This window comes from Lampetra fluviatilis, unplaced genomic scaffold (assembly GCF_964198595.1).
Source record: "Lampetra fluviatilis unplaced genomic scaffold, kcLamFluv1.1 SCAFFOLD_228, whole genome shotgun sequence".
Lineage (NCBI taxonomy): Eukaryota > Metazoa > Chordata > Hyperoartia > Petromyzontiformes > Petromyzontidae > Lampetra > Lampetra fluviatilis.
Genome location: NW_027620608.1, coordinates 33,028 through 45,774, shown reverse-complemented (window position 1 = coordinate 45,774; position 12,747 = coordinate 33,028). Strand labels below are relative to the sequence as shown.

At 44.0% G+C, this 12,747-nt stretch overlaps 1 protein-coding gene across 1 annotated transcript in view; it reads left to right on the top strand.

Annotated features, from left to right (window-relative positions):
* Window positions 1-511: 511 nt before the first annotated feature.
* LOC144954137 (tubulin polyglutamylase TTLL13-like) overlaps window positions 512-12,747 on the top strand; it is a gene marked incomplete at its 3' end in the record, with an annotated part of 42,691 nt that continues 30,455 nt past the window's right edge. The window contains exons 1-3 of the mRNA XM_078884699.1: window positions 512-635; window positions 4,098-4,177; window positions 10,938-10,978. Coding sequence (XP_078740825.1) covers window positions 594-635; window positions 4,098-4,177; window positions 10,938-10,978 — 163 coding nt within the window. The remainder of the gene's footprint in view (window positions 636-4,097; window positions 4,178-10,937; window positions 10,979-12,747) is intronic.

Sequence of the window (12,747 nt, the reverse complement as noted above, 5' to 3'; positions counted from 1 at the left end):
CCCAGCAGGAACTCTTTCCCAAGGAGGAAAACGAAGATGATGATGATGGCGATGATGATGATGATGGCGAGGATGGTGAAGATGATGATGATGGTGATGATGATAATACTGTGACGCCAAATGACAGTGTCTCCATGGAATATTGGAATTCTGCATTGGAGTTCCCAAAGGAATTCCGGCCCCAAGATTCAGAATTCCCAAATGAATCCCACCCCCAGGGTTCAGAATTCCCAAAGGAATTCCGGCCCCAGGATTCAGAATTCCCAAAAGAATCCCAATCCCAGGATTCAGAATTCCCAAAGGAATTCCGCCCCCAGGGTTCAAAATTCTCAAACAAATCCCGGCCCCAAGATTCAGAATTCCCAATTGAATTCCGGCCCCAAGATTCAGAATTCCCAAATGAATTCCGGCCCCAAGATTCAGAATTCCCAAATGAATCCCGGCCCCAAGATTCAGAATTCCCTAACAAATCCCGGTCACAGGATTCAGAATTCCCAAAGGAATTCGGACCCCAGGAATCGGATCTTCTTCGGGATTCTAAGCCTCCTTTGCCTCAGAAGCCTGGGAACCCCGGGTCAGAATTCCCGAGTGGAATGCCGGCAGAGGATGGGAGGGATGGAACGCGTGCTGAGGAGGTGAGTAGACTCATGCAGACAATACACTCACCAGGGTGGTGAGTGTGGTGAGTGTGGTGGTGAGTGAGTGTGGTGGTGAGTGTGGTGGTGAGTGAGTGTGGTGAGTGTGGTGAGTGAGTGTGGTGGTGAGTGTGGTGGTGAGTGTGGTGGTGAGTGTGGTGAGTGAGTGTAGTGGTGAGTGAGTGTGGTGAGTGTGGTGGTGAGTGTGGTGGTGAGTGTGGTGGTGAGTGAGTGTGGTGGTGAGTGTGATGAGTGTGGTGGTGAGTGTGGTGGTGAGTGTGGTGGTGAGTGTGGTGGTGAGTGAGTGTGGTGAGTGTGGTGAGTGAGTGTGGTGGTGAGTGTGGTGGTGAGTGTGGTGGTGAGTGAGTGTGGTGAGTGTGGTGAGTGAGTGTAGTGGTGAGTGTGGTGGTGAGTGAGTGTGGTGAGTGTGGTGGTGAGTGTGGTGGTGAGTGTGGTGGTGAGTGAGTGTGGTGAGTGTGGTGGTGAGTGAGTGTGGTGAGTGAGTGTGGTGAGTGTAGTGGTGAGTGAGTGTGGTGAGTGTGGTGGTGAGTGTGGTGGTGAGTGTGGTGAGTGTGGTGAGTGAGTGTAGTGGTGAGTGTGGTGGTGAGTGTGGTGGTGAGTGTGGTGGTGAGTGTGGTGGTGAGTGTGGTGAGTGTGGTGGTGAGTGTGGTGGTGAGTGTGGTGGTGAGTGTGGTGGTGAGTGTGGTGGTGAGTGTGGTGGTGAGTGAGTGTGGTGAGTGTGGTGGTGAGTGTGGTGGTGAGTGTGGTGAGTGAGTGTGGTGGTGAGTGATGGTAGTGATAGTGATGGTAGCGATGATAGTGATAGTAGTATTGAGAGTGGGTTCCGGAGACACTTGTAGAGGCAACTTCTTTATTACAATCCAACAGTCCAACAGTCCTGATACTCTGTAACAACTCCCAGGCACACAGCCTAGGCACACAGCCTAGGTACACAGCCTAGGCACGCAGCCAAGGCACACAGCCTAGATACACAGCCTAGGCACACAGCCTAGGCACACAGCCTAGGCACACAGCCTAGGCACACAGCCTAGATACACAGCCTAGGCACACAGCCTAGGCACACAGCCTAGGTACACAGCCTAGGTACACAGCCTAGGTACACAGCCTAGGCACACAGCCTAGGCACACAGCCTAGATACACAGCCTAGCGACACAGCCTAGGCACACAGCCTAGGCACACAGCCTAGGCACACAGCCTAGGCACACAGCCTAGGCACACAGCCTAGGCACACAGCATAGGCACACAGCCTAGGCACACAGCCTAGGCACACAGCCTAGGCACACAGCCTAGGCACACAGCCTAGGCACACAGCCTAGGCACACAGCCTCGGTACACAGCATAGGCACACAGCCTAGGCACACAGCCTAGGTACACAGCCTAGGCACACAGCCTAGGCACACAGCCTAGGCACACAGCCTCGGTACGCAGCATAGGCACGCAGCCTAGGCACGCAGCATAGGCACACAGCCTAGGCACACAGCCTAGGCACACAGCATAGGCACACAGCCTAGGCACACAGCCTAGGCACACAGCCTAGGCACACAGCCTAGGCACACAGCCTAGGCACACAGCCTCGGTACACAGCATAGGCACGCAGCCTAGGCACGCAGCATAGGCACGCAGCCTAGGTACGCAGCTTAGGTACGCAGCCTAGGCACGCAGCATAGGCACGCAGCCTAGGTACGCAGCCTAGGCACACAGCCTAGGCACACAGCATAGGTACACAGCCTAGGCACGCAGCCTAGGCACGCAGCCTAGGCACGCAGCCTAGGCACGCAGCATAGGCACGCAGCCTAGGCACGCAGCCTAGGCACGCAGCCTAGGCACGCAGCCTAGGTACACAGCCTAGGCACACAGCCTAGGCACACAGCCTCGGTACACAGCCTAGATACACAGCCTAGGTACACAGCCTAGGCTGTGTGCCTAGGCTGTGTACCTAGGCACACAGCCTAGGTACACAGCCTAGCGACACAGCCTAGGTAGACAACCTAGGTACACAGCCTAGGTACTCTACTCTGGCTACACTCTGGAACTCGCCCTCACAAGGTCGTAGAGTCGGGAGTTCCAGACTCCCACCACTCGCTCTCACAGCGTCCCAGGGTCCTCAGATGGCTGGTCTTGGGTCTTGAGCTACAACTGGCCCTGATCGTCTAGGGAGCTCCCCTTTTATGCCTCGTCCCCAACGAGGGCTGGGGCCGTGTGCGCCCCCAGACATCCCACAGAGCAAACACAGCCCCCCCCCCCCCCCTTTGGCGGCGCCAAGGGGCTTAAGCGCCTGGGAACCCAGCGCCTGGCACCAAGAGGCTTAAGCGCCTGGGAACCCAGCGCCTGGCACCAAGAGGCTTAAGCGCCTGGCCCGCCCAGGGTCCCAGAGCCCCCAGCAGCCCCTCCCTTCTTATGTCACTACAGTAGTATTGATAGTGATGGTAGTGATAGTGATGGTATTGATGATAGTGATGGTGATGTTAGTGATGGTGATGGTAGTGATAGTAGTATTGATAGTGATAGTGATGTTAGTGATGATAGTGATGATAGTGATGGTAGTGATGGCGGTGATTCTCGACTGTCAAGGGGACCCACCCTGTACCCCACTCTACCCCACCCTGTACCCCACTCTACCCCCTCTCTACCCCCACTCTACCCCCTCTTTACCCCCTCTCTACCCCCTCTCTACCCCACTCTACCCCACCCTGTACCCCCACTCTACCCCACTCTACCCCACCCTGTACCCCCACTCTACCCCACTCTACCCCCTCTCTACCCCCTCTCTACCCCCTCTCTACCCCACTCTACCCCACCCTGTACCCCCACTCTACCCCACTCTACCCCACCCTGTACCCCCACTCTACCCCACTCTACCCCCTCTCTACCCCCTCTCTACCCCCTCTCTACCCCACTCTACCCCACCCTGTACCCCCACTCTACCCCACTCTACCCCCTCTCTACCCCCTCTCTACCCCCACTCTACCCCACTCTACCCCACCCTGTACCCCCACTCTACCCCCTCTCTACCCCCTCTCTACCCCCCTCTCTACCCTACCCTGTACCCCACTCTACCCCACTCTACCCCCTCTCTACCCCCTCTCTACCCCCTCTCTACCCCCTCTCTACCCCCACTCTACCCCACCATGTACCCCACTCTACCCCACTCTACCCCCTCTCTACCCCCTCTCTACCCCCACTCTACCCCACCCTGTACCCCCACTCTACCCCACTCTACCCCCTCTCTACCCCCTCTCTACCCCACCCTGTACCCCCACTCTACCCCACTCTACCCCCTCTCTACCCCACCCTGTACCCCCACTCTACCCCACTCTACCCCCTCTCTACCCCCTCTCTACCCCACCCTGTACCCCCACTCTACCCCCTCTCTACCCTCACTCTACCCCCTCTCTACCCCACTCTACCCCCTCTCTACCCCCTCTCTACCCCCTCTGCAGGACCCCAAGGGGACACCTCGACCCCCTGCTGAGCCCAAACTGGGACCCCCAAACGGCAGGATTAGGGGGGCCCGCCGCCGGTGAGGGGGGTCCTTTATTTAACCATTGAAATTCACCATCTCACTTCCTTTATTTAACCATTGAAATTCACCATCTCACTTCCTTTATTTAACCATTGAAATTCACCATCTCACTTCCTTTATTTAACCATTGACATTCACCATCTCACTTCCTTTATTTAACCATTGACATTCACCATCTCACTTCCTTTATTTAACCATTGACATTCACCATCTCACTTCCTTTATTTAACCATTGACATTCATCATCTCACTTCCTTTATTTAACCATTGACATTCACCATCTCACTTCCTTTATTTAACCATTGAAATTCACCATCTCACTTCCTTTATTTAACCATTGACATTCACCATCTCACTTCCTTTATTTAACCATTGACATTCACCATCTCACTTCCTTTATTTAACCATTGACATTCACCATCTCACTTCCTTTATTTAACCATTGCCATTCACCATCTCACTTCCTTTATTTAACCATTGACATTCACCATCTCACTTTCTTTATTTAACCATCGACATTCACCATCTCACTTCCTTTATTTAACCATTGAAATTCACCATCTCACTTCCTTTATTTAACCATTGACATTCACCATCTCACTTCCTTTATTTAACCATTGACATTCACCATCTCACTTTCTTTATTTAACCATCGACATTCACCATCTCACTTCCTTTATTTAACCATTGAAATTCACCATCTCACTTCCTTTATTTAACCATTGAGATTCACCATCTCGCTTCCTTTATTTAACCATTGACATTCACCATCTCACTTCCTTTATTTAACCATTGACATTCACCATCTCACTTCCTTTATTTAACCATTGAGATTCACCATCTCGCTTCCTTTATTTAACCATTGACATTCACCATCTCACTTCCTTTATTTAACCATTGACATTCACCATCTCACTTTCTTTATTTGACCATTGACATTCACCAACTCACTTCCTTTATTTAACCATTGACATTCACCATCTCACTTCCTTTATTTAACCATTGACATTCACCAACTCACTTCCTTTATTTAACCATTGACATTCACCTTCTCACTTCCTTTATTTAACCATTGACATTCATCATCTCACTTCCTTTATTTAACCATTGAAATTCACCATCTCACTTCCTTTATTTAACCATTGACATTCACCATCTCACTTCCTTTATTTAACCATTGACATTCACCATCTCACTTCCTTTATTTAACCATTGAGATTCACCATCTCGCTTCCTTTATTTAACCATTGACATTCACCATCTCACTTCCTTTATTTGACCATTGACATTCACCAACTCACTTCCTTTATTTAACCATTCACATTCACCATCTCACTTCCTTTATTTAACCATTGACATTCACCAACTCACTTCCTTTATTTAACCATTGACATTCACCTTCTCACTTCCTTTATTTAACCATTGACATTCATCATCTCACTTCCTTTATTTAACCATTGAAATTCACCATCTCACTTCCTTTATTTAACCATTGACATTCACCACCTCACTTCCTTTATTTAACCATTGACATTCACCATCTCACTTCCTTTATTTAACCATTGAGATTCACCATCTCGCTTCCTTTATTTAACCATTGACATTCACCATCTCACTTCCTTTATTTAACCATTGAAATTCACCATCTCACTTCCTTTATTTAACCATTGACATTCACCATCTCACTTCCTTTATTTAACCATTGACATTCACCATCTCACTTTCTTTATTTAACCATCGACATTCACCATCTCACTTCCTTTATTTAACCATTGACATTCACCATCTCACTTCCTTTATTTAACCATTGAAATTCACCATCTCACTTCCTTTATTTAACCATTGACATTCACCATCTCACTTCCTTTATTTAACCATTGACATTCACCATCTCACTTCCTTTATTTAACCATTGACATTCACCATCTCACTTCCTATATTTAACCATTGACATTCACCATCTCACTTCCTTTATTTAACCATTGACATTCACCATCTCACTTTCTTTATTTAACCATCGACATTCACCATCTCACTTCCTTTATTTAACCATTGAAATTCACCATCTCACTTCCTTTATTTAACCATTGACATTCACCATCTCACTTCCTTTATTTAACCATTGACATTCACCATCTCACTTTCTTTATTTAACCATCGACATTCACCATCTCACTTCCTTTATTTAACCATTGAAATTCACCATCTCACTTCCTTTATTTAACCATTGAGATTCACCATCTCGCTTCCTTTATTTAACCATTGACATTCACCATCTCACTTCCTTTATTTAACCATTGACATTCACCATCTCACTTCCTTTATTTAACCATTGAGATTCACCATCTCGCTTCCTTTATTTAACCATTGACATTCACCATCTCACTTCCTTTATTTGACCATTGACATTCACCAACTCACTTCCTTTATTTAACCATTGACATTCACCATCTCACTTCCTTTATTTAACCATTGACATTCACCAACTCACTTCCTTTATTTAACCATTGACATTCACCTTCTCACTTCCTTTATTTAACCATTGACATTCATCATCTCACTTCCTTTATTTAACCATTGAAATTCACCATCTCACTTCCTTTATTTAACCATTGAGATTCACCATCTCGCTTCCTTTATTTAACCATTGACATTCACCATCTCACTTCCTTTATTTGACCATTGACATTCACCAATTCACTTCCTTTATTTAACCATTCACATTCACCATCTCACTTCCTTTATTTAACCATTGACATTCACCAACTCACTTCCTTTATTTAACCATTGACATTCACCTTCTCACTTCCTTTATTTAACCATTGACATTCATCATCTCACTTCCTTTATTTAACCATTGAAATTCACCATCTCACTTCCTTTATTTAACCATTGACATTCACCACCTCACTTCCTTTATTTAACCATTGACATTCACCATCTCACTTCCTTTATTTAACCATTGAGATTCACCATCTCGCTTCCTTTATTTAACCATTGACATTCACCATCTCACTTCCTTTATTTAACCATTGACATTCACCATCTCACTTCCTTTATTTAACCATTGAGATTCACCATCTCGCTTCCTTTATTTAACCATTGACATTCACCATCTCACTAACTTTATTTGACCATTGACATTCACCAACTCACTTCCTTTATTTAACCATTGACATTCACCATCTCACTTCCTTTATTTAACCATTGACATTCACCAACTCACTTCCTTTATTTAACCATTGAAATTCACCATCTCACTTCCTTTATTTAACCATTGACATTCACCATCTCACTTCCTTTATTTAACCATTGACATTCACCATCTCACTTCCTTTATTTAACCATTGACATTCATCATCTCACTTCCTTTATTTAACCATTGACATTCACCACCTCACTTCCTTTATTTGACCATTGACATTCACCAATTCACTTCCTTTATTTAACCATTCACATTCACCATCTCACTTCCTTTATTTAACCATTGACATTCACCAACTCACTTCCTTTATTTAACCATTGACATTCACCTTCTCACTTCCTTTATTTAACCATTGACATTCATCATCTCACTTCCTTTATTTAACCATTGAAATTCACCATCTCACTTCCTTTATTTAACCATTGACATTCACCACCTCACTTCCTTTATTTAACCATTGACATTCACCTTCTCACTTCCTTTATTTAACCATTGACATTCATCATCTCACTTCCTTTATTTAACCATTGAGATTCACCATCTCGCTTCCTTTATTTAACCATTGACATTCACCATCTCACTTCCTTTATTTGACCATTGACATTCACCAACTCACTTCCTTTATTTAACCATTCACATTCACCATCTCACTTCCTTTATTTAACCATTGACATTCACCAACTCACTTCCTTTATTTAACCATTGACATTCACCATCTCACTTCCTTTATTTAACCATTGACATTCACCATCTCACTTCCTTTATTTAACCATTGAGATTCACCATTTCGCTTCCTTTATTTAACCATTGACATTCACCATCTCACTTCCTTTATTTGACCATTGACATTCACCAACTCACTTCCTTTATTTAACCATTCACATTCACCATCTCACTTCCTTTATTTAACCATTGACATTCACCAACTCACTTCCTTTATTTAACCATTGACATTCACCTTCTCACTTCCTTTATTTAACCATTGACATTCATCATCTCACTTCCTTTATTTAACCATTGACATTCACCATCTCACTTCCTTTATTTAACCATTGACATTCACCACCTCACTTCCTTTATTTAACCATTGACATTCACCTTCTCACTTCCTTTATTTGACCATTGAGATTCACCATCTCGCTTCCTTTATTTAACCATTGACATTCACCATCTCACTTCCTTTATTTGACCATTGACATTCACCAACTCACTTCCTTTATTTAACCATTGACATTCACCATCTCACTTCCTTTATTTAACCATTGACATTCACCAACTCACTTCCTTTATTTAACCATTGAAATTCACCATCTCACTTCCTTTATTTAACCATTGACATTCACCATCTCACTTCCTTTATTTAACCATTGACATTCACCATCTCACTTCCTTTATTTAACCATTGACATTCATCATCTCACTTCCTTTATTTAACCATTGACATTCACCACCTCACTTCCTTTATTTGACCATTGACATTCACCAAATCACTTCCTTTATTTAACCATTCACATTCACCATCTCACTTCCTTTATTTAACCATTGACATTCACCAACTCACTTCCTTTATTTAACCATTGACATTCACCTTCTCACTTCCTTTATTTAACCATTGACATTCATCATCTCACTTCCTTTATTTAACCATTGAAATTCACCATCTCACTTCCTTTATTTAACCATTGACATTCACCACCTCACTTCCTTTATTTAACCATTGACATTCACCTTCTCACTTCCTTTATTTAACCATTGACATTCATCATCTCACTTCCTTTATTTAACCATTGAGATTCACCATCTCGCTTCCTTTATTTAACCATTGACATTCACCATCTCACTTCCTTTATTTGACCATTGACATTCACCAACTCACTTCCTTTATTTAACCATTCACATTCACCATCTCACTTCCTTTATTTAACCATTGACATTCACCAACTCACTTCCTTTATTTAACCATTGACATTCACCATCTCACTTCCTTTATTTAACCATTGACATTCACCATCTCACTTCCTTTATTTAACCATTGAGATTCACCATTTCGCTTCCTTTATTTAACCATTGACATTCACCATCTCACTTCCTTTATTTGACCATTGACATTCACCAACTCACTTCCTTTATTTAACCATTCACATTCACCATCTCACTTCCTTTATTTAACCATTGACATTCACCAACTCACTTCCTTTATTTAACCATTGACATTCACCTTCTCACTTCCTTTATTTAACCATTGACATTCATCATCTCACTTCCTTTATTTAACCATTGAGATTCACCATCTCGCTTCCTTTATTTAACCATTGACATTCACCATCTCACTTCCTTTATTTGACCATTGACATTCACCAACTCACTTCCTTTATTTAACCATTCACATTCACCATCTCACTTCCTTTATTTAACCATTGACATTCACCAACTCACTTCCTTTATTTAACCATTGACATTCACCATCTCACTTCCTTTATTTAACCATTGACATTCACCATCTCACTTCCTTTATTTGACCATTGAGATTCACCATTTCGCTTCCTTTATTTAACCATTGACATTCACCATCTCACTTCCTTTATTTGACCATTGACATTCACCAACTCACTTCCTTTATTTAACCATTCACATTCACCATCTCACTTCCTTTATTTAACCATTGACATTCACCAACTCACTTCCTTTATTTAACCATTGACATTCACCTTCTCACTTCCTTTATTTAACCATTGACATTCACCAACTCACTTCCTTTATTTAACCATTGACATTCACCATCTCACTTCCTTTATTTAACCATTGACATTCACCATCTCACTTCCTTTATTTAACCATTGACATTCACCATCTCACTTCCTTTATTTAACCATTGACATTCACCATCTCACTTCCTTTATTTAACCATTGAAAAGTCACCACCTCACTTCCTTTATTTAACCATTGACATTCACCATCTCACTTCCTTTATTTAACCATTGACATTCACCATCTCACTTCCTTTATTTAACCATTGACATTCACCATCTCACTTCCTTTATTTAACCATTGACATTCACCATCTCACTTCCTTTATTTAACCATCGACATTCACCATCTCACTTCCTTTATTTAACCACTGACATTCACCATCTCACTTCCTTTATTTAACCATTGACATTCACCATCTCACTTCCTTTATTTAACCATTGACATTCACCATCTCACTTCCTTTATTTGACCATTGATATTCACCATTTCGCTTCCTTTATTTAACCATTGACATTCACCATCTCACTTCCTTTATTTGACCATTGACATTCACCAACTCACTTCCTTTATTTAACCATTGACATTCACCATCTCACTTCCTTTATTTAACCATTGACATTCACCATCTCACTTCCTTTATTTAACCATTGACATTCATCATCTCACTTCCTTTATTTAACCATTGACATTCACCATCTCACTTCCTTTATTTAACCATTGAAATTCACCATCTCACTTCCTTTATTTAACCATTGACATTCACCATCTCACTTCCTTTATTTAACCATTTCATTGTTTCAGGAAAGTGGGAATCAACCTGGCCAGTTGCAAGTACGAGAGTGGTGAGTGGTCTACGCTGGTTTATGTGTCTCTGTGTGAGTGTCTGTGTGTGTCTGTGTGTGTGTGTCTCTGTGTGTGTGTCTGTGTGTGTCTGTGTGTGTGTGTGTCTGTGTGTCTGTGTGTGTCTGTGTGTGTGTGTCTGTGTGTGTGTCTGTGTGTGTGTGTCTGTGTCTCTGTGTGAGTGTCTGTGTGTGTGTTTCTGTGTGTGTCTCTGTCTGTGTGTGTGTTTCTGTGTGTGTGTCTGTGACTGTGGGTGTGTGTCTGTGACTGTGGGTGTGTGTCTGTGTGTGTGTCTGTGTGTGTCTGTGACTGTGTGTGTGTGTTTCTGTGTGTCTGTGTGTGTGTGTGTGTCTGTGTGTCTCTGTGTGTGTGTCTGTGTGTATCTGTGTGTGTCTGTGTGTGTCTGTGTGTGTGTGTGTCTCTGTGTCTGTAACTGTGTGTGTGTGTGTCTGTGACTGTGTGTGTGTGTATCTGTGTGTGTGTGTCTGTGTGTGTGTCTGTGTGTGTGTGTGTCTGTGTGTGTCTGTGTGTGTGTGTGTGTCTGTGACTGTGTGTGTGTCTGTGTGTCTGTGTGTCTCTGTGTGTCTGTGTGTGTCTCTGTCTGTGTGTCTGTGTGTATCTGTGTGTGTCTGTGTGTCTGTGTGTGTCTGTGTGTGTGTGTCTCTGTGTCTGTAACTGTGTGTGTGTCTGTGACTGTGTGTGTGTGTATCTGTGTGTGTGTGTGTCTGTGTGTGTGTCTGTGTGTGTCTGTGTGTATCTGTGTGTCTGTGTGTGTGTGTCTGTGTGTCTGTGTGTGTGTCTGTGTGTGTGTGTCTGTGTGTATGTGTGTGTGTGTCTGTGTGTGTGTGTGTCTCTGTGTGTGTGTCTGCGTGTGTGTGTGTGTCTGTGTGTGTGTGTCTGTGTGTGTGTCTGTGTGTGTGTCTGTGTATGTGTCTGTGTGTGTGTGTCTGTGTGTATGTGTCTGTGTCTGTGTGTGTGTGTGTCTGTGTGTGTGTAGCTCTTGACGGGTGCGAGGGGCTGGTAACCCCTCCACCTTTAATTAATTACCACTAAACCACGAATTATAATTAACAAGCTTGTGCCGGAGGCCCCGGGGGGACAGGCGTCTATGACGTCTCCTGGCCAAACCCCATTTGGCTGAGCCAGGAGACTGAATCTTCACCCTCGGGGCTCCTCCAGAAACAACGAAAAACCACTACACTTCACGTGGCCTCAAGGTGCACCTAGCCTGGCACACGCCTCGTGGTGACGTCACCGCCACTTAGTGGCGAACGGCGGTTGTTGTTGTTGTTGGTGCTGCTACTCGCGACTAACAGCACTTGCCCCTACAGCCCTGCTAGATAATTGGTTCTTTACCCTTCTATCTGGCAACAAAACTGACACCTTTTTACAAGGAGTCATGTTTGCATAGACCGCAATACCTGCAGTCATAATACAAACAAAAGAACATAACTCTGATAATGTGCACTGTCCTTGAAGTTGATTGGTCCACACCCGAGACAGCTTTCCTTAGAGCCTAGTCTCATATGGGTTGGACCAGATGACGCCAAAAGGCGCACAACTCAAAGACAATGCACCATCAGAGTATGTTGCCAGATAGAAGGGTAAAGAACCAATTATCATATTTTTTACTGGCAAATGAGGTTCCCATAGTGTAGATGCTTGCCCCGAGCTCTCATACTCTGATGGTGCATTGTCTTTGAGTTGTGCGCCTTTTGGCGTCATCTGGTCCAACCCATATGAGACTAGGCTCTAAGGAAAGCTGTCTCGG